The 22384-nt window shown below is 37.8% G+C and overlaps 1 protein-coding gene across 2 annotated transcripts in view; it reads right to left on the reverse strand.

The window, feature by feature from the left end:
• Positions 1-22384, reverse strand: part of ADAM23 (ADAM metallopeptidase domain 23) — a 162428-nt gene that overhangs the window by 58343 nt on the left and 81701 nt on the right. For both annotated transcript variants that reach the window (XM_057747113.1, XM_057747114.1), the window contains 4 exons: positions 16700-16763; positions 4981-5063; positions 3912-3975; positions 368-440 (listed from right to left, as the gene is read on the reverse strand). In XM_057747113.1, the coding sequence (XP_057603096.1) occupies positions 368-440; positions 3912-3975; positions 4981-5063; positions 16700-16763 (284 nt within the window). The remainder of the gene's footprint in view (positions 1-367; positions 441-3911; positions 3976-4980; positions 5064-16699; positions 16764-22384) is intronic.

The following is a 22384-nucleotide window of genomic DNA, read 5'->3' on the forward strand; positions in this document are numbered from 1 at the left end:
TTTGCCAAACCAGCATGCTTAAGATGTCTCAGGACCAGAGCATAAGACACTACAAGTTGGTTAAAGAGCAGCAAACTTCCAGGAAAATCTAAGGATGAACCTCCCTGTAAATCACTCTATTAAATCTGGCCACACTCTCTGATTTCTAACACAGCTTTACTTCTGGGCTTCACATTTCAGTCTTTCCATCACAAATGACTCTCCATGCTTCATTACATAAAAGCCACAGTTCACTCCACTCCCCACCCACACTGCTCACTCCGGATCTCAAACCGGTTCCACCTCCCAACAAGCCTGCATGTTCACCGAGCTCCAAGTCAAAGTCCCTAGTATACAAAATAGAATGGCTACTTTAATTAAAACTTACTGAGATTCTTCATTTGCTGAGAATACTGTCCTGCCAAGGTTTTCTGGATTATATGTGGTCGACCTGTGCTTTTCTGAAACAAGAACAATTGTAGTCAATTAAAAAGCAAGATATGATCACACCTCTACAGAACAGTGTTAGCACTTTCTCTAAAATCCTTTCTAAAATGGAAACATTTATATGCTGATGTTTTAGTTAACAAAAATGAAAAGTATATGCCTTCTTGAAACTTGAATTTTAAATAAAATAGAGCATCATTCAATTGCCCCAGTTTAGATAAAAGCATAGTTTCATTAGTACTCTTAAACCTTAGCGTTCTTCAAACCAAATGGGCTATATATTATAAGATGAATACTTTAATACTTCTTCAAAATGCAAGTAAAAAGATATACCAATTTTTGCCATCAGGTTAGTCAATTATGGTTGTAAAGCAAAGACACTCTCGCATACTGCTGGTAGGAATAAGTCGGTAGCATAGTTCAGAGAGAAATTTACCAGTTCTATCAATGATCGTGAAAATATTCATATCCTTTGCCCTAGATATTACACCTTTATAAAAGTCTTATTTCCATCACTATCAGCTTCCATTGCTGAGCGCTTAGTATGTGCCAGTCAATTTAATGCTCACAAGAACTCCAAACAGTGCATATTTTATCCCCATTTTACAAATAAAAATATTGAGGCTCAGAGAGATACAGTGGTGAATTAAAATTATATTACAAAATAATGATCCAATTTATTTTTAAAAATATGGGAATGTATTATTGAAAAACTGGAAGAATGTACACTGAAAAGTAAAGAGAAGTTGTCTCTGGGGGATGGGGTGATGGATAATTACTATTCAGTTAAGTATTTTCTTATTTTGCTTTTCCAAATTCCCTACAATGTTTTATAATCAGAAAAAAAAGTTATTTTAAAAAGCATTCTTAATAAGTTATATAAAAGACTTATGGTAACTAAAAGTTTTGCTATTCATTTATTACTTGAGAAATAACATGAATTCTCACTAGAAATACCCCGCCCATATGACTGGACTTATTATAAATCATACTAAAATTAATAATAATAATAAACACCAAAAATCTAAATTCAGGTGGCTTAAACTCTTAATTCTGGTATCAGGTGAAAAGAAAGATACATAGTGTGATGAAACACAACTAGCAACATAATTTTAAAAACTGACTAATTTAAAGTTTCAAGCACTGTTCCTTTCCCTCTACCCATGGTGAAGATGAGGATAAATCATTACAGGAATGAAAGGCAGGCAATAAAAAGGAAGGCAAAAAAGACAAGGCATGAACTATGTAACAATCAGCTCCTGAAGAATATGATTATGGGTTTAACAATGCAAAAAAAATGCTTTAAACATTATGATAATAACAGTTTATAAATCTCTTCAAGAGTTTAGTAGACATAATCACATATATTTATTAATTCAGCAAATGTGTAAAATTGCCCTATGAGGGATGCGATGAAAAATTATCTCATTTTACTTATTTAAAAACTCAAGACTTAGGGAATTGTTATTTGGGGTTTTTTGTTTTGTTCTTTGATTATGTTTTTGTTTTTGTTTTATTTTGTTTTGTTTTGTTTTGTTTTGTTTTAGAGTCACAGGGCCATTAATCAATGCCAGAAATCAAAGTCAACTTTTTGCTATATGAATTAAATAATTTTGCTGTGTACAGGTTATGTACCTACAAGTGGAGTAGGGGAAAATATTTTAATTAAAATGTCTTTATCTAGGTGGGGTGGTCTTCATTATCTGGTAATTTTTATAGTTACTAGTTGACAAATAACACTGGTTTATTCAAACATAAAACGTTTAAAACTTAATGACTTTTCTGCCTCAAATTTGAAATTACCCCATATGCATATATAAACTACAACATAAAGAAAATAAATGTTTGCCTGTCAACTGTTCTTATCAATAGTCTGAATGACTATTTCCCGTCTCAAAATATATTTTATCTACCTTTGAAATCTCTACAGATTGGGAAAAAAAACATTCTCTGCTCTCCATCAATGATTGCAATATCTTGACTCTATCACTTTCAAACTGTTATTTTCCCATCAGCAGTTCTTTTCACTGATATGACTCCCCTACTGTTACCTTTTAGTGTCTTTACCTCCTACCATTCTCCCCTCATCTGTTCCTCTCCAAGCTAGTCAAGTTCCTTGCAGTCCCTAAAACACGCTGAAAACACTCCTGCCTCAGGGCCTTTGCATTTGCTCTTCTCCTGCAATGCTCTTCCAGCCCCCTAATTTTCTGAAGGTCTTCATTCAAAACTCACCACCTCATTGTGTGTTAAAATATAAATGTTAACTCTCCTCTCCATCTTCCTGGCTTCATTTTTAATCCTTAGCATGCAGTATCTAACATACCATATGCAATTACTTATTCATCTATTAATTCCTGTCTCTGCCCCTGTAGACTACAAGCTCCACTAGGCTCAGGCTCTATGTCTATTTTGTTCACCATTTTATCCCCAGCACCTAAAATAGTACCTAGTATGTAGAAAGCTCTCATTACAATATTTATGACTATATATATATATATATATATATATAAAATTTTAAGTTTGGTTGCATTCTATTAGAGAGCAACGTGATCAGGGTACACAATTTCTTTTTTTCCAGTTTTACTGAGATATCACTGACATACAGCACTGGATAAGTTTAAAGTGTACAACGTAATGATTTGATATATGTATATATTACACAATGATCACCACAATAAGTTAACATCCATCACCTCACATAGTTATGCATTTTTTTCTTGTGTTGAGAACTTTTAAAATCTATTCTCTTAGCAGCTTTCAAATATACAATACTGTATTGTTAACGACAGTCACATGCTGTACACTGCATCCCCAGAACTTATTCATCTTGTAACTGGAAGTCTGTTCCTTTTGGCCACCTTCACCCATTTCCCCCACTGGCCTCTGGTAACCGCTAATCTGTTCTCTGTTTATGGAGTTCAGTTTTTTAAATTCCACATACAAGTGAGATCATACAATATTTGTTTTGCTCTGGCTGACTTATTTCACTTAGGATAACACCTCCTTGATTTCTTATCTAGGTTTCTGGCCTAGACTCTAAACATTATTTTCTTCCCTATCGCAAAAGAAAAATAAATATTGTATAATGTAATCATAATTCAACCCACAAATTTCCCCACTGAAGATTCTTAGACTCATAAAAGTTAGGTACTCACTTACAGTCATACAATTATCTAAAGACCATGAGAATAAAGGCTGATTTCAAGGAAAACAAGTTAGTACAAAATAAAGCATCCTCCCTGCTCTTTCTCCTGACTGGGAGGAACTGGCCTTAGCTTCAGAAAACCTAGGTTTGATGCCTCTTACCACCCAAGGTGCAACCTCCAATGTGCAACTGAAGCTTCAAAACTCATGGTATCAGCCTAAGTGTGAAATAAGGTGCTCTAGATAAATGCACTTTGAAATCTACATGATCATCTCTTTACAAACAAAAAAGCTGGAAAAGTAAAACACCATAAGGAAACTGATGTCCTACTCAGACTCACCTCATTGTGAACCAGCTCCAGTGGTTCTATCATATACACGAAGGTATTGTCTTCAAACATACCACTACGACACAAGGAATCACAGGAGGAGAGAGTCAACAAATACAGCAACCATAGCATGTCTTTAAAAATAGTGTACCTGAAATAAACAGCTTTACAGGGCCCCAAATCAAATTCACGTATCTGCGTGGAATCACACTGTGGTCCCAGCACTGCACTAGACAGCAAATAGGCTACAGAAAGTGTAAAAAGTGTGCACCGAGAGCATACACATTACACCTGGTATAATTAGTTTTTGAAATTAAATGGACAGATAAGAAGATTAAACTGGGATAGAACTATTCATGCTATCCCAGTATCTCAAGTTGTTACTACAGAACCATGTGAAACGAGTACAAATTTGCTATAGGCAGGTTCTTCATGTATAAGAATAATCTAAAACCATCTGATTTTGAAGAGGCGAGAACTATCTTTACGCTTGCAAATTGTGAATTTCCATTAAGACTCTGTGTGGCAGATCACATTTAATTTTGAGAGACACAGGATTTTTTTACAAAGTGTGGAGATAAGATTTTTAAGATCCTTTTGGTCACATGGCCACAACAGACCTTTACATGAAGTGCTACTGTGTTCAAGTCTAAAAGGCACCTACAGATGTTTTTTAAGAGCCTGCCTGAAAGCCAAAGCATTCAAACCCCTTCCTTGCCTGGCCATCGCCTACTTAATCTTAGGTTAAGCTGACTGATAGTTCCTCTGGGAAATACCTCTGGGAAACCGTTCTGGACTAGGTTCAGTCATCTCCAAAGTCCCTATCCTTCCCCTTCATAGTACCTACCAAAATGGCAATTAAATAATAATCTGTATAATCTTTTCTTTAATCTCTAAATCACCTGCAAACTCTAAGTGTTAAGAGAGCAAGGACTTTGCCCTCCTTGTTCATCACTCCACATCCAGTCTCTAACCCAAGACAGGTACAGAAGAGTCACTAAAATAAATATCTATGAAAGACAAGATGGAAAGGGTGAATGGATGAAAATAAGTTCATTCTCCCAGTGAGAGTCGCACATACTGAAGTCCATTGCAGGTCGACAAAGCCACCCTGGAGTCCTTGATACCTCTGATGTTCCCATGGTAGTAACAGTGCTCTCCACCCTGCAATGCAGAAGAAGATTTCATTGATAAATTATGCTTTCTCCATCATGATTCACTCATTGGGATGCTCTGTAAAGCAAAAAGAAAGGCAGGGATGATCCTAGAAACTCCTCCTGGTTGACATGAAATCTCAAAGAGCACTAGGGAATTCTTCACCTTTATTGTGAGAAGTAGGTATATATTCAATGTAACGAAGGAGCAGAGGCTTTAACAGAGGAATAAGACAGCGCAACTAGAACAACTTATATACCTTTCCTAAGCATGTGAAGGAGTAGACACCAGATATTGCTAGGGAATAGTCTTCTACATCACTGAGGAGAGCCCCCAAAAAGTGCTGTTTATAATCATTTTTGATGGAAAACTACATAAAACGTGGTAATTTGCTTTCCTACCATTTGACATCCATTTAAAATTTTTTTTTTAGAAATAATATGTGAACTTAGTTTTCAAAGGCAAATAGTAACTGCAAGGCCTATTTTTAAAAAACACAGCAGTTTCCTGTCGCTTTCTCTCACCACCTCCACAGCAACCATTTTTAACACTTTTAGCTGTTTCATCTGCTGTTTACCTATGTATTTCTGAATGGAATATTTATACTGTTATGTCCTGATTTCTTTCACTTTAGAAATTACCTTCCTAATATAGAATCTTGAAAACCCATCTCACCTCCAACACATTTCAACACGCATCCCAGGCTTTTGGTTAAATTGATATTTGGTATTTGTATTATGACTATGCAAATATTGTTCATAACTGTGCCACTCTGATTACATTGTCTTTTTTGCTCCATTTTAAATTGTTTTAAGAGATTTTGTTTTCTTCTTTCCTTTTCCATGTATTTAGTGCGTATATAGACCCTATTACCTAAAATATTATCTACAATTCTTCTCCTATGGTCAAGCACATCAGGTAATTTATCACATGCATTTTGTTCTTGGAGACACCCCTCTCGTTTTGCCCTCCTGCTAGGCCTGATGCACAGCTGCTTTACAGGACTTGTCTGTAGCATCATCTTGGGAATGCCTTTGTCCCTGTTCTGTATTGAATCCTAGATCCCATGTCTTCTGCATTCATGGTCCCCTTCCCTGGAGGTATACACATCCTCTGGTAATTTGTTGAAAAAGTGTTCATGGAAGATAAATTTGGTGAGAACCTGCATGTTTGAAAACTCTTCTTTCTATCTTCACACTAGATTGATCATGTGGGTGGGTAGACAATTCTAGACTGGAAATTATTTTCTCTCATAATTTCAAAGGCATTGTGCACAGTCTTAAAGCTTCTAATAGTGCTGTTGAGAATTGGAAATTATTCAGTTATACATTGTCTATACAATCGATTTTTCCCCTTTTAAGAAGCCTGTACGAAATTCTATTCACGCCCATTTTCACGAAATCTCATGATGGGCCTCAGTGGGGGACTTTGCTTATTGATTGCGCTGGGCAAGAAAATGCACTCTACCCAATGACCTATATGGGAAAAGAATCTGAAAAAGAATGGATATATGCATACGTATAACTAAACCACTTTGCTGTACACCTGAAAGTAACACAACATTATAAATCCAATATAAAACAAAAATTATTTAAAAACCTCAAACTCCTCATGAAACATATATGACCATGTGGCAGTGCAGGTAGTAAATAAATAATGGATATATTTATCCATTAAAATATTTTTTTTTTCAAAAAAGAAAATGCATACACTTCTTCAGTTCTGGGAAACTTCTATTTTTTTCTCTGATTACTCCCTCCTTTACATTTTTCTCTACAAACTGAAGCTCTTTTACCAGAGTGGAGAAGGGATGGCTGCCTAGTTATCTGGGGTCGGGAGTAGATCAGGGATTTAGTACCTTCTCTATGTAGACTTTCAACCAATCTGTTTTCTGGCACCTTCAATTCCTGGGGCTTTCAGTGAGAAGGAACACGTATTGGCTTGGTTCTGCTTGGTTTTGTTCCAATGGAACTTAGCAGAGCAAGAAAAACTCAAACCTAAGATAATTACTCCTCATCTGTCCGCTTTCTATCTCCTACAATTTTATGGACACCTCTTATCAGCTGTCTTCTCATCTCTTGTCTTTATCCTTGTGGGTTTATACTCTTTTTTAAATTCCTTAACTGTTATTTGAGTGGGTTACTATAAGGAAATACAGATAAATATACGCACTGAATCCACATTGTCTAACCTATTTGTTTTCTTTTATCTATTTATTTTATATTTAAGTATAGCAGATTTACAATGTTGTGTTAGTTCCAGGTGTATAGCAAAAGGATTCAGTTCTACATACATACATACCTCATTTTTTCAGATTCTTTTCCCTTATAGGTAATTACAAAATATTGAGTTCCTTGTGTTATACAGCAGGTCCTTGTGGGTTATTTATTTTATATGTAGTAGTGTGTATATGTTAATCACAAATTCCTTAAATAGAATATTGACTTTGACTTTTTACTGATTATTTCGTCATCTTGAGCACTGCTTATTAAACTATAGTACAATAGCCTCAGAGGCTAGCTAAGCGCCTAAAGGGGTTCACCCACACATCAAATCACCACCAACCAACTCAGTTTGTTTCCTTTTAGTAACTATAACATAAAGTGTCAATGTTGGTTTCTAAAATTGGTATTATAATCTTGTTACTATTTTGTAAAGGGTTGGTTTTCTGTTCTCAAAAAGCAACTCTGTATATAAATACTGACTTCTATATAACATGGTAAGTTCTATTTTCATTTTCAACTCTGGAACTTAAAAGGACAAATGGTATCATACATTTCAGTAATTTGAGAATCCAGGTCAATACTCTGCAATTAAACATCAGACTCTTCCCATGAGTCTAAAAACAACCATAGGTAACAATAAATTCCATTAAACCAGTTATTTAGCATCACCCCAAAAGGCTATCTTAAGTCAGGTGATTGTTAAAAGAGCACAGCAAACACTGTCATATTTACTTGACCTTTCTAAGAAGAGCTCTATTTTTTAAATTTTTCCTACAAATATTTTTTTCCCTAGAAAATATTTTCAAGTCCTTTCTTAGATTTCAGTTTCATTCAGTTGCATTGAAAACTGAAGGTTGATGTTCCCTCAGTATGAAGGTCATTGCACCTGTTTCAATGAAGGCAGAATATTATCTGAAGGGAACTGTCTGGTTCACTGTATGTCTGGATGTGGATCACCATATTTTCTGGACTTTAAATAAGACTTGTGGTAACATCTAGTCCCCGAGGCTTACCATTATAAGAAAGCTTTATTATCTAAATTGTGTAGCTGTATTACGCACTATAAGCAATTTGGCAGGTTCTAATTTAGTGTCAGTATTAGTCGCATTAGAGGATTTTCTGACTTTCTTATTGCTAAGTTCATACCAAGTATTTGAGAAAGCATTACCAGTAAAATACTATTTGGCAACTCTCCAGATTAAGCAACATTTTGTTAATACCACTACAAAGTAACATCTTCAGGTATTTCATATTAAATAAATACCCATTGAGAAGAAGCATTTCCTTTTGGGTATCAGGCTGACAGGAGCGGGTCAGCGCAGTCGAGCCACCTCCAGAGGGCCTGGTTAATGAAGACATTGAACAGTGAGCTCTGGGGGTGCTTCCACCCAAGGATCTAGCCATCTGGAACACTCCCTGTCTCACAGTAACCACTATCTCTGTGTACAAAGAGGGAGACAGTAACAAAGTGCTAAAAAGGCTCTGCCAAAGACAGCAAAAAGCTGAACTGAATCCCACACCTTCAGACTCTGGTGCTTCTTTCTCCAATCAGGAAGGCCTCAGACAGTTCAAGAGCGCTAGACAGAGGCTTCAAGATCACCACCCATGAGTGGATCAGAGATCTGTGACTAGGCAAACAGCAGGCAGGGGAACCAAAAAGGGTTCATTCGGAGCATGACACAAGGCTATGTGTGTCTCCATGGGCATGAGCATTTTCAGATTAAAAATTGTCAGTTACTTATATTCAACAAAAATGGAGTGTTTAATAAATGAAGACTATTGGCTAGTCAAAGGAACTTAAAAATCCTAGTAAGTGTGCCCCCAACTTCTCAGTCCACCACCTCACATAAAATTCCACAAGCCACATGAGGCTCAAATAACCCCATTGAAAACTATCAGGTCACTTCTGCAAATAATGAAACACCGAAGTCATGTGCATCCTTTAACACACCTCCTAATCAGGTGTAGCTGGAATAACAACTCTGTACGTCTAGTGACAACCCGGCAAAAGGCAAAAAAAAGATTTGGCTCATTTGATATTAATGACTGAATGACAGGAATGATCTGATTCTACTCACTTTATTTTTTCACTTTTTGGGGTTTTTTTATTGAAATACAGTTGATTTACAATGTTTTGTTAGTTTCAGGTGTATAGCCGAGTGATTCAGTTATCTATCTACCTATCTATCTACCTATCTATCTATCTATCTATCTGTCTATTCTTTTTTTAGATTCCTTTACATTATAGGTTATTACAAGATATTAAGTATAGTTCCTTGTGCTATACAGTACGTTCTTGTTGATTATGTAGTTTATATACAGTAGTGTGTATATTTTAACCCCAAATGCCTAATTAATCCCTCCCCTCACTTTCCCCTTTGATTTTACTCACTTTAAATAGAACCTATTGGAAACAGAAGCTATCATTTCAACATAACTTATTTTTAAATTGCCCCACCTTTGTGTCTGTTTAATTATCTCATCTGCTTCAGTAAAGTTCAATCAGCCAATTCTATTATCTTCATTGCTTAAGAAACCCTTGTAAACCTGGGCATTCATGGTGACCAGGCACTGATGTTTTCAATCGACTCCTGTACATCTAGATAAACATTTGAAAAGAAACTGTATAGGTCTCCTCTCACAAATGTGTATATTATGATATCCTAGGCTCTGAATATGGTGATTACAAACTCCTACACTATACTCAAGTGATTAATTCTATGTGCATAGCTTTAAATACTTCAAACTTATCAACCATCATAGCTTTAAATACTTCAAACTTATCAACCAATCTATTTAATAAATCACTGGGCTGTTTGCAGAGAAATAAGTTTTTAAAAATCTATAATGGGGCACATGTACCTGAATTTGAATACTGCAGAATACGTATACAAAAAAAATATTTCAGAGAATTGGACAACTTGATAACCTGACACCAGTTGAACTATTTACCTTCATTAAACTCAAGGGGAAAAAATGTTCAGGTATTAGATCAGTTTGGCTGTACTACATATATTTTTAATGCTATATACATCTTTAATAGTTCACACAAATTATACTATTCAAATTTAAAATAGCTTTGTGAGGAGCCAGTGTGGTCTGCTCTCTTGCTTTCCTGGAGAATTTTTTTTAACCTCCCAGCCAGGAACCTTGCCCACAGAAGCCCATTCCCTCTGACAATACTCCCTGCCAGGAAGCCTTCATGGAAGAAGTGAGCTTGAGCTGAACCAGGGTGATGATTTGATAAGGAAAGCATAAAAAACATTCTAGGAGGGCGACATGATTAAAATGACAAAGCAAAGAACAAAGGCAAGAATAGAATATAGGACCCACAAGGGCAGAGATTTTTATCTGCTCAGTTCACTAATGCACATCCAGCTCCTAGAACAGTGACTGGATCAGAGCGGGTGAAATAAATATCTGTTTAATGAATGGATAAGAATGGCTTCCTCATGAGCCTAAGTGACAAGATCAATCTGAAAGGACCAGAAGATTTATGTTTGTTGAAAGAGTGGGTAAATAAACTCCCATTACCTGCCTGAGAGGTTTTTTATTTTGAGATACTCTTTTATAGAGTATAACTCAGTGGGTTGTAGTATATTAAAACAGAGTTGTGTAACTATCACCACTATCTAATTCCAGGATATTTTCATTACTTCAAAAGGAAATCGTTTGCCCATTAGCAGTCATTCCCCATCCCTCCTTACACTTGCCCACCTCCCCTAGCCCCTGGCAACCACTCATCTACTTTCAGTCTCTATGAATTTTCCTATTCTGGACATTTCAAATAAATGGAACCATATAATATGTGATCCTTTGCAACTGATTTCTTTCATTTCGCATAATGTTTACAAGATTCATCCATGTTGTAGCATGTATCAATCAGTACTTCATTCCATTTTTCAGCTGGATAATATACCAAGTTTTTTTTATTCACCAATTGACGGACATTTGGTTTGTTTCCACTTGTTCACTACTATGCATAATGCTGCTATGAACATTCATGTACAAGTTTTTACTTGGACATATGTTTTTAATTCACTTGGATATATACCGAGGTATAGGATTGCTGGGTCACAAGATAACTTTATGCTTAACTTTCTGAGGAACTGCCAAACTATTTTCCAAAGAAGAGTCACCATTTTCCATTCCTATCAACAGTATATGAGGGCTCCAGTTCTCCAGATCCTTGTCAGCACTTATTGTCCATGTTTCTGATTATAGCCATCCTAGAGAATGTGAAGTGGTACCCATTCAAGTTTAAAACCAAATGAGAGAGTAACACAGGACTGAATCAGACATCAAAATATCGCCTTCAATTTTAATGTTGTTACACTGGGAGAGAGGATCAGCTGAGAATCCAGGGGACCTGCTAATGCCGCCCCCTAAGTTAGCCAGATTTACCCACCAAGGCACAGACAACATGGGATAACTAATACCCTCCTCCAACCCCCCTATACCGACACCCACAGGGGCTGCCACTGTACAACTTAGAACATGGCAAAGTAGAGAAAATGTGCTCTTCCTGTAGGGAGGTGGATCTCACCCAAAAAAGGGAGGAAAGGACTATGTAGATGTGCCCAGTTCCTTCCCATCAGTTAAGTCACTCTTCCGTCCCTGGGCAAGAGGAAGAAAGGGAACAGGAAGAAACCAGAGTGAGAAAACAAAGCTAGGAAAAAATTTCCCCACCCAATAAGGATAAAGAGTGACACAGGGAATAGAGACAGAAGCACTGTATCTATCTATTCAGTCTTACACTGCTGGCCAGGTGGCAGTTCTTTTCATAAGAAGAGAAACCAAAGTATTAGTAAGCATTGACAGTTAATGGTTCACCTAAAAGAGATCTAATAGAAATATATTAAATTTGGAAATAACTATTATACCATCATATTGATGCTTAGCTCTTTTAGAAGAACTGACATACTAAAAATTGACTTATTTTTAATAGGTTCATCAATAAAGTTGACCAACAAATCAACAAAGTTGTTTTGTCATATATTGTGTGCAAAGCACTGTGCTAGGAACTCTAACAAAAGCTATCGCTCTGTTGGTGTGGAAGGAAAGTTCTTCCACACACATTTGCTAACACCTGATGCCTATTCTATACTCCCTACTTAATTGTTGATCTCTCCAGTTCCTATATTTGCTTCACAAGGAAATAAGCCCCTTTAACCCACTTTCATTCCATAAAAATAAAACCTAAGACATTACCCTCTTCTTAACTAGAAGTGGGAACTAGGTAGGGGCCTGGTAGTCATGATATGGGAAGACCTAGACAGGTTTCTCTGAAGTATGGTTCATCATTTTGTTCTACACTAATTCCCACAATATTTTAAATGTACACATTTAGATTTCACTTCAGAGCCAAGTAGGCTATTAGTGATTCTGTTCCTCCCTGGTCTATTATATGTGTGTGTGCTTCTGTGTGTGTGTGTGTGTGTGTGAATGTATGTACTTCTGTCTAAATACTTTGAGATCTTCGGAAGAAAGGTTGCACAGGTATAAAAACAGGTTGATTTAACCTAGTCATTCTTACATACTGATTTTCTGTTCTGGTACTCAGTACAAAGATTTTCTTAAACAATATGGAAGGCAATGTGAAGTTTAAAAACATGCTTCTCAATCTTGAGAAAGAAAATCGGAGCTGGAGGAATTGGGCTCCCTGACTTCAAACTATACTACAAAGCTACAGTAATCAAGACAGTATTGTACTGGCACAGAAACAGAAATAAACAGGATAGAAAGCCCAGAGATAAACCCATGCACATATGGTTACCTTATCTTTGAAAAAGGAGGCAAAAATATACCATGGAGAGAAGACAGACTCTTCAATAAGTGGTGCTGGGAAAACTGGACAGCTATATGTAAAAGAATGAAATTAGAAAACCTCCTAACACCATACACAGAAATAAACTCAAAATGGATTAAAGACCTAAATGTAAGGCCAGTTACTATAAAACTCTGAGAGGAAAACGTAGGCAGAACACTCTATGACATAAATCACATCAAGATCCTTTTTGACCTACCTCCTAGAGTAATGGAAATAAAAACAAAAATAAACAAATGGGACCTAGTGAAACTTAAAAGCTTTTGCACAGCAAAGGAAACCATAAACAAGACAAGAAGACAACCCTCAGAAAGCGAGAAAATATTTGCCAATGAAGCAACTAACAAAGGATTAATCTCCAAAATATACAAGCATCTCATGCAGCTCAATATCAAAGAAACAAACAACCCAATCCGAAAGTAGGCAGAAGACCTAAATAGACATTTCTCCAAAGAAGACATATAGATGGCCAACAAACACATGGAAAGATGCTCAACATCATTAATCATTAGAGCAACGCAAATCAAAACCATAGTGAGGTATCACCTCACACTGGTCAGAATGGCCATCATCAAAAAATCTAGAAACAGTAAATGCTGGAGAGGGTGTGGAGAAAAGAGAACCCTCCTGCGCTGTTGGTAGGAATGTAAATTGATACAGTCACTATGGAGAACAGTATGAAGGCTCCTTAGAAAACTAAAAATAGAACTACCATATGACCCAGCAATCCCATTGCTGGGCATATACCCTGAGAAAACCATAATCCAAAAAGATACATGTACCACAATGTTCACTGCAGCACTATTTACAATAGCCAGGACATGGAAGTAACCTAACTGTCCATCGACAGATGAATGGATAAAGAAGACGTGGCACTTATATACAATGGAATATTACTCAGCCATAAAAGGGAGTGAAATTGAGTTATTTGTAGTGAGGTGAATGGACTTAGAATCTGTCATACAGAGTGAAGTAAGTCAGAAAGAGAGAAAAATAAATACCGTATGCTAACACATATATATGGAATCTAAAAAAATGGTACTGATGAACCTAATGGCAGGGCAGGAATAAAGACACACATATAGAGAACAGACCTGAGGACACAGGGCGGGAAGGGGAGGCTGGGATGTAGTGAGAGAGTAGCATTGATGTATGCATACTACCAAATGTAAAATAGATAGCTAGTGGGAAGCTGCTGCATAGCACAAGGACATCAGCTCTGTGCTTTGTGAGGACCTAAAGGGGTGGGATAGGGAGGTGAAAGGGAGGCTCAAGAGGGAGGGGATATGCGGATATACGTATACATATAGCTGATTCACTTTGTTGTACAGCAGAAACTAACACAACATTGTAAAGCAGTTTAATAAAGATGTATTTTAAAAAGTACATAAATAAAAAATAAATAAAAAATTGTAGAGATTCAGAAAAAAATAAAATAAAATAACAAAAATAAAAATAAAAGCACTCTTTTTAAAATGTGTATGTAATGGTAGTAGAAGAATGAGTTTATACCAACTTTCAGAAAGGAAAACTGTCGATATGTAGCAAAAGCCTTAAAAATATATCAACTCTTTAACCCAGAAAATTCCATCCTCAAAATTAATTAATTAATTAATTCTCAATCCTTAATCAATTATTAAAGAAGTGTTCAAAATGTATCTGGAAGGCCTTTCCTTAAAGTTATTTGTATAGTGAATGATAAGAAGCAATCCAAATGTCTATCGCTATGGGACTAAACTAGTTATAGCAAATGAATTGGAAACAATATTGCACATTTTTTAAAAATAAAAGTTTAGAAAAAATGTTAATGTATGCTAAAATGCCTATAATATTGTTAGGTGAAAAAATTCTCCCACAAGATAGTGTATACCATATAATCTCAGGTTTGGGGATGTATATATAGATACATATAAAAAACAGACTGTTACCATTCACTCATTACATACGAAGCAAGTAAGTTTGGGTACATAAGCTGTTTGGAGAAAATCGTTCATAAATAAGAAAAAAGCAATGAACAAACACAAAAAAAACTGCATTGAACACTTCTTTTGCCAGAGTTAAAATACCCTTTGTTTTAAATTTTAGTTACAACTGATGCAAGATTTGACATGCCTTATTCATGATAAGGCTCCATTTGGGACCTCAAATGACCTCTGGAGGCCAATTAGCTATTCCATTTAAACTAAAAAAAAAAAAAAAATAACCTTAGTGAGAAATTTGGATTGGGTTACTGCGGCCTGCAAAGGTGGCTCAGTTTGCTGAGTCTGTAAAGGTCTCATGCAATCTTCTCTTCTCCAGACTCATGATTCAGCATCTGCTGTGCTCACGGCACTGGCTCAGCTGACAGAAGCTTTGGTTTGTACAAATGCCAGGCAGCACTGTTCTCAGGCTTGATTTAGCATTTCTGTTCACTTTCCACAGCCTTAACTTTTAGGGAGATTCGACAACCCCCAAGATGCAGCCTAAGGCGAGAACTGACAGACTAGTAAGAATAATATATGGAAGTTCTTAATCTAGGGCATAAGATTCAAAGGTCTGGAACGCACATCAAATTACAAATGTGGCCATTGTTACTTGGACAGTTATAAATCCTGAGAAGTACCATGAGGCCTTGGCAGCAGTCTCAGTTCAGGACACCTATAAATATTTGCTGGAAGGCTACAAGATTGACAAGCCCAGGTCTCCACACTGTACCACCCAGCAAGCTCCCACATGAAAGGTCCACTTTTGTGCCAGTGCTCATTAGCAATCAAGAAAAATGAATCCACTAATGTGTCCCCACTTTGTTTTGTTTCCCTGTTTGCGTCCCATGCCCATGATATCCGTGGACACTGCTTAGGCTCAGTGGCCCTCTGTGGGCTTCCTACCAATCAGAGTCTCTGGATGCAGCCATTCCAGGGATTTTCACCCTGACTGATGGAGACCAAACTGTGTTCCTTACATACAAGGAGTCTCTCTCTCTTGTTTTAATCTAAACCCACTTTTCCTTATTAATCTTCCAGGAAGAGGACAGTTAACCTTCAAATGAAGGAAATCAAGCACCCAAGTGCATTTATATTACAATGCTTGGTGGCCTTGAGGAGGCTTACGTGTCCTCTTTCCATCTCAATTTCTTCCTTTGCACAACAGGAACAATAATACCCACCTCACAGAATTGTTGTGAAGATTGAGAGGGAGAATGTTTCCTCTATCTTCCTTTCCTTATCTGTGCTCTGTGCTTCTTGGGCACCAAAGTCCCTTGGACTAAACAGTCACTCTAACAGCCCACCCAGTCTAATCATTCAGTTTTTCTGACTGTGAGCCTGGTGCTGCCATAGAACTGGTGAGCTCTTGATACCGTTCATTTACAAAAGCTGCTCTATGTATCACCAAAACAATGAACATTTCTTTATTGGCTTGAGTCTCTAATGTTATCTCAAACATTTGTAAATTTTAGTCAATTTCTCCTAAATCTATTTTAAGTTTAAAAATAATAGCCTTGTATAAGAGGCCAGAGGATTTTAGTGAGATAGACAACAAAACAATGCAGTGTGCAGTGAACAGTTCTATGATTATATTCATACGACAGGATGTCCACATGCTATTGACCATACCTTAGAGTACTGTGGTTTCCCATTTTCGTAGTGAATCTCCACATAATCAGAAGACAGCAAACCACTACAAAGGAAAGAAAATAGAGTGATTTCCACATCTAAGACACTTGGAGGTTTAAAAACAACCAGCTCAATAAATGGTTGTGAGGTCCATGTGAACCACAAAGAGCTCCCGTCCACAGTAAGGACAGAACAGGAGTCTCATCATCAAGAGTCTCAAATGTTATCCAGCAGCACATCATTCCTCCGTCTGTTAAAAAAAGATAAAATACAGGTAATTTAAAGATGCACTCCTTTTTTTTTTTCCAGATCTTTATTGGAGTATAATTGCTTTACACTGTTGTGCCAGTTTCTGCTGCACAACAAAGAAATCAGCTGTATTTATCCCCATTTCCCCTCCCTTTGAGCCTCCCTCCCACCCTCCCTATCCCACCCCTCTAGGTCATCATCAATCATTGAGCTGATCTCCCTGTGTTATACAGCAGCTTCCCACTAACCATCTATTTTACATTTGGTGGTATATATATGTCAATGCTACTCTGTCACTTCGTCCCAGCTTCTCCCTGCCCCTCTCCAAGTCCGTTCTCTACATCTGCATCTTTATTCTTGCCCTACCACTGGGTTAAAATGAACTCCTTTTATACACATGCTCATCATTTGATTGATATGTTAATATGAAACAAACAAAAAGGCAGGTATCGGGAGAAGACAGGCCCTATAAAAATCCCACAATTATGCTCTAAATAATTGGAATCTCAAAACAATCACTGAGAAAGCGTACAGAGAAAAGACCAGATAGAAAATATTTTAGGCTTTTCAAGCCACAACTACTCAACTCCACTGTTTTATCACATAAATAGCCACAGGCAGTGGGTTGTACTCCAATAACACCTCATGTATGGACGCTGAAATCTGAACTTCACATAATTTTCACCTGTCAAGAAATTTTTCTTCTTTAATCTTTTTCAACCATTTGAAAATGTAAAAAACATTCTTAGCTTGAGGTCTGTACAAAAACGAGAATGCTGGATTTGGACCTCGGGCTGTAGTTTGCTAACTCCTGGAATAAAATAATGGTTAAGAAGACAGATCGTGAAGTCAGAGTGAGGTTTAAAACCTAGCCCAGTTCTTTATTAGTACTGTGACCGTGTGCAAGTTACCCAGCTCAGCCTTTACATGAGTCACATGGAGACGACAGAGTGTGAATCTGATAGACACTAAGAAGATTAAATGAAAGCACCCATATGAGAACTCAGCACTGAGTGCATGCCCAGTAACGGGCACTGCTGCTGTCACTATTTTTAACTCAGCTTCTTCCAACACATTTCTCCCTGTTCAATGTAGGAAATACGAAGTATGTGCCTCAGAGGCAGCTCTGGACTATTAAGACATCTGGGTTCCTGTTTGGGCTCTGCCACTAGAAATGATGGTAACAAGAGGTTACTCACATTGACTGAACACTTACTACATCCCAGCCATTGTTCTAAGGACTATAAAAGGTAGAACTCATTTAATCCTAACAGTAACTGAAAGGGAACTCTCCTGCACTGTTGGTGGGACTGTAAGTTGGTACAGCCACTATGGAAAACAATTTGGAGGTTCCTTCAAAAACTACAAATAGAACTACCATATGATCCAGTAATCCCACTCCTGGGCATATACCCAAAGAAAACCATAATCCCAAAAGAAACATGTACCATAATGTTTATTGCAGCACTATTTACAGTAGCCAGGACATGGAAGCAACCTAAGTGCCCATCAACAAATGAATGGATAAAGAAGATGTGGCATATATACACAATGGAATATTACTCAGCTATAAAAAGGGATGAGATGGAGCTATATGTAATGAGGTGGATAGAACTACAATCTGTCATACAGAGTGAAGGAAGTCAGAAAGAGAAGGACAAATATTGTATGCTAACTCACATATATGGAATCTAAAAATGGTACTGATGAAATCAGTGACAAGAACAAGGACGCAGATACAGAGAATGGACTGGAGAACTCGAGGTATGGGAGGGGGCGGGGGGTGAAGGGGACGCTGAGATGAAGCGAGAGAGTAGCACAGACATATATATACTACCAACTGTAAAATAGATAGTCAGTGGGAAGTGGTTGTATAACAAAGGGAGTCCAACTCGAGGATGGAAGATGCCTTAGAGGACTGGAGCGGGGAGGGTGGGGGGGACTCGAGGTGGGGGGAGTCAAGGAAGGGAGGGAATACGGGGATATGTGTATAAAAACAGTTGATTGAACCTGGTGTACCCCCAAAAAAATAAAATAAAATAATAAAAAAAAAAAAAAACAGATGATTGAACTTGGTGTACCCCCAAAAAAATAATAATAAAAAAAAAAACAGTAACTGAAGGACAACAGTAGGTTCTACGATGAGCCGGATATGTGTCCGACATTTAGGCCTCCATTTCCTACTCTGCAAAAGAAAAGTTTGGAGTAGACGATGCCTCAGGCCCCTTCCGGCTCTGACATTCTATTTTCTATAGTTCTTCCTACCAGTAGGTTTTCTTGTTAGGAAAACTTGACACTGCTTCTTTAACAGAAGGATGGGAGGATTCAATGATTTTGCATCATTTTGAGAACTGCACCTGATGCAGGTTTAAAATGACCCAGTGCGGAGGGCTGGAGGAGGCTTGGAGCCAGTCAACAGAATAACTGGGAGCCACGTGTGTGTCTGATCCAGCCTGGTTTCTCGCATGAGCTGAAAGACAACCTTTACAACACGGAAATAAAGCCGATGCTTGTACCTTTCTATTGAAATTACTAATCAAACGTGTGTCTATTGATGATTCTACATTTGCAACTAACTTACGATATGTCTACTCATTCCATTTTCAAAATCTTAGTAACAGCAAGAGTAATGACAGTTCTTGGCTCTCTATACTTGGGAATACCTGAGAGGGTACAGAAACTTCTTTCCATTCTAGTTAATGAAGTCAGCACTGCAAATGTACATAAACAGGGTTGCTGATGGCAACATTTCTCTGAGGAATGTTTCTGCAGCACCAAGAGGCAGGGAGGTTGCAGTAACTACAGTTTAATTACCTCTGTCTACAGGTAATTCATTATTTTCAAAATTCTCAACCACACCATCACTGGAGCATGTCTGACAGTTGAAAACAAGGTTATTTTAGACCCCTACTTTTGCTTATAATTACAAAAGCAGATAATAACATTCTAACCATTAAAAACCAAACTGATAAAGTCACTTTAATTATCATACTTCTCTCTTTTCAAGGGTCTTCTCCCCACCATGGACACACCTATTTCTAATATCTCCCACATCTGAGAATCTTAAAGAAGGAAAATAGCTACTTTTCAAGGAGCCTATGATAGTCAGAGATAGACATAAGACCATATGCTCCCTTTCATAGAGACACTTCACTCTGCCACCTCCTATAAATAGCACCGTATCCCCATTTTGCACCATCCTTTCCTCCTGTCTGACCATGGCAATCTCTCCCTTAAAACTGTTTCTTTCACTTATTGCAGTGTCCCCAGCACCTGGCATAATGCCTAGTGCAAAGCAGATGTTTAATCAACATTTGCTGAGTGAGCAAACATCTACCAACCTGCAACTATATGCCAGGCCCATACCATGTGCTGGGAAGCTGGGATGAAGAATGCAACTCTAGGGACTTCCCTGGTGGCGCAGTGGTTAAGAATCCACCTGCCAACGCAGGGGACACGGGTTCCAGCCCTGGTCCGGGAAAATCCCACATGCCGCAGAGCAACTAAGCCCGTGAGCCACAACTACTGAGCCCGCATGCCGCAACTACTGAAGACCGCACACCGAGAGCCCATGCTCCACAACAAGAGAAGCCACCGCAATGAGATACCCACACACAACAAAGAGTAGCCCCTGCTCGCCACAACTAGAGAAAGCCCATGCGCAGCAACAAAGATCCCTCCCCCAAAAAAAAGAATGCACCTCTCTGAAACCAAAACTAAGCAAATCAGCACAAATGTATGAAATTCACCATCTCATCCTAAAATATTTTTAATCTTCCTGAAAGTGAATTAATGTCAACTGAAATGTAATCTAATTATAAAAGTCTTAATGTGATTTTGAAATGAGACTTTTTAGTGAGGAGCAAGTAACACTGGAAAGGAAGAACTGAATAGCTAATTGTGTGCTGGCGTGTCTCCAGCCCCACCCTGCAGATAAGGAACAGGTCATCTGTATCTCTGTAGGCCTGAAGATGAGTTGTCTGGCAATCTTGACCATTAAAACCCATGCATGATTACCCAAGGTCTCTCTTCCCTGGAACCCTGGCAGTCACATGCCCTGGAAGCCACATGCCCCACGTTGTAGTGCTACAGGGTGGATGCAGCCTCGGTTCCTACATCTTGATTTGGAGAAGAGCTTCATAGAAAAGCCACTCAATTTGTACTAGACCATAATGTGAGTAAGAGACAAAATATTACTGTGTTCATTCTCAGATTTCATCTTTATTATTGAAACACGGTCTAAACGATCCTAATTCCAGCATCTATCACAAAGAAATGTTTTAGGAACGTATGTTCAAAGAATTTCAGACTCATCAGCAAATATACAAAGATAACTGCTATAAGATCTAGGCATTGGAAATTCACACAAAGACAGAAGTTTTGCCTATATAAATATCTGTTGGAGTCCTTGAGTTTGAGATTTATGTGTCTAATGAAAGAAGGTACATGAAGAGTCAGGTGGTCAAACTCCAAAAGTTTGTATCTTACATTCCTCCAAGGAGGCTCATTATGGAAAAGCCAAGGATCTGAGTAATTGGAAAAGTAACTCATCAAGAATCCCTAATGCCTGGAAAAGTCATTAACCAAGAAGAATGAATGACTTCTAGTTTTTTGGAAAATAACTTGAATTCCTTACTTTAAAGAAAGAATTATATGCTGTCTTTTGGACAATCCTGGTCATGACAGGCTGTGAGTGTGTTAATTAAGCAAACTAAATTGTTCAGAATGAGGTGACATAGAGCACAGGGCCTTGGGCTCTAAGGAAAACTACTAGGAAAGACAAACATTGGACGGCAAGAAAACCATTTGTTCTACATGTGTTAAAAATCATTTACTTCCTATAAAAAATAGTCATACTACCAGTCTCTAGAAATCCCTTCCAGTTAAATCCACCTCCATTGAAACTAATGAGGTGAGCCCTCAGTCTATATCTCTGATTAGGAAACTGAGAACAAGCTCTTCTGAAGGGATCTGGAGGCCAACAGGGCATTTCTTCACCAGCAGAGGTAGGGAAAAAGACTAGAAGAATAGTAGCAAGCACCAAGGCTGAATAACTGGGTGACCATATAATTTATCATCCAAATCAGACATTTATGGGCATGAAAAGATGCATATTAATAATTATTCCAGGATAACAGACACACACCAGGAAGGACTGTCCTGGGAAAATGGGGACATATGGTTACTCTACCTAAGGGTCAAATTTAAGGTACATACATCAAGTTCTAGAGGGAAGGTCAGGCTAGTCTATGAGATGAAAAAGGCCCCAAAGTTGAGATGCTCTTAAGCAAGTGGACTGTATGTCTCCTTCTCAGCTGCTTCTGGGTTCTGTGACTACATTTTACATGGCTACTGCTTTTGGACAGACTTAGGTTCTGTCTCTCTCTCAGAGCATAAGGTCAGGAGGTAGGTATATGGGATGGAGTCAGCAGTTTG

The sequence above is a fragment of the Hippopotamus amphibius genome, chromosome 8, assembly GCF_030028045.1.
Source record: "Hippopotamus amphibius kiboko isolate mHipAmp2 chromosome 8, mHipAmp2.hap2, whole genome shotgun sequence".
In the NCBI taxonomy this organism is placed as follows: Eukaryota; Metazoa; Chordata; class Mammalia; order Artiodactyla; family Hippopotamidae; genus Hippopotamus; species Hippopotamus amphibius.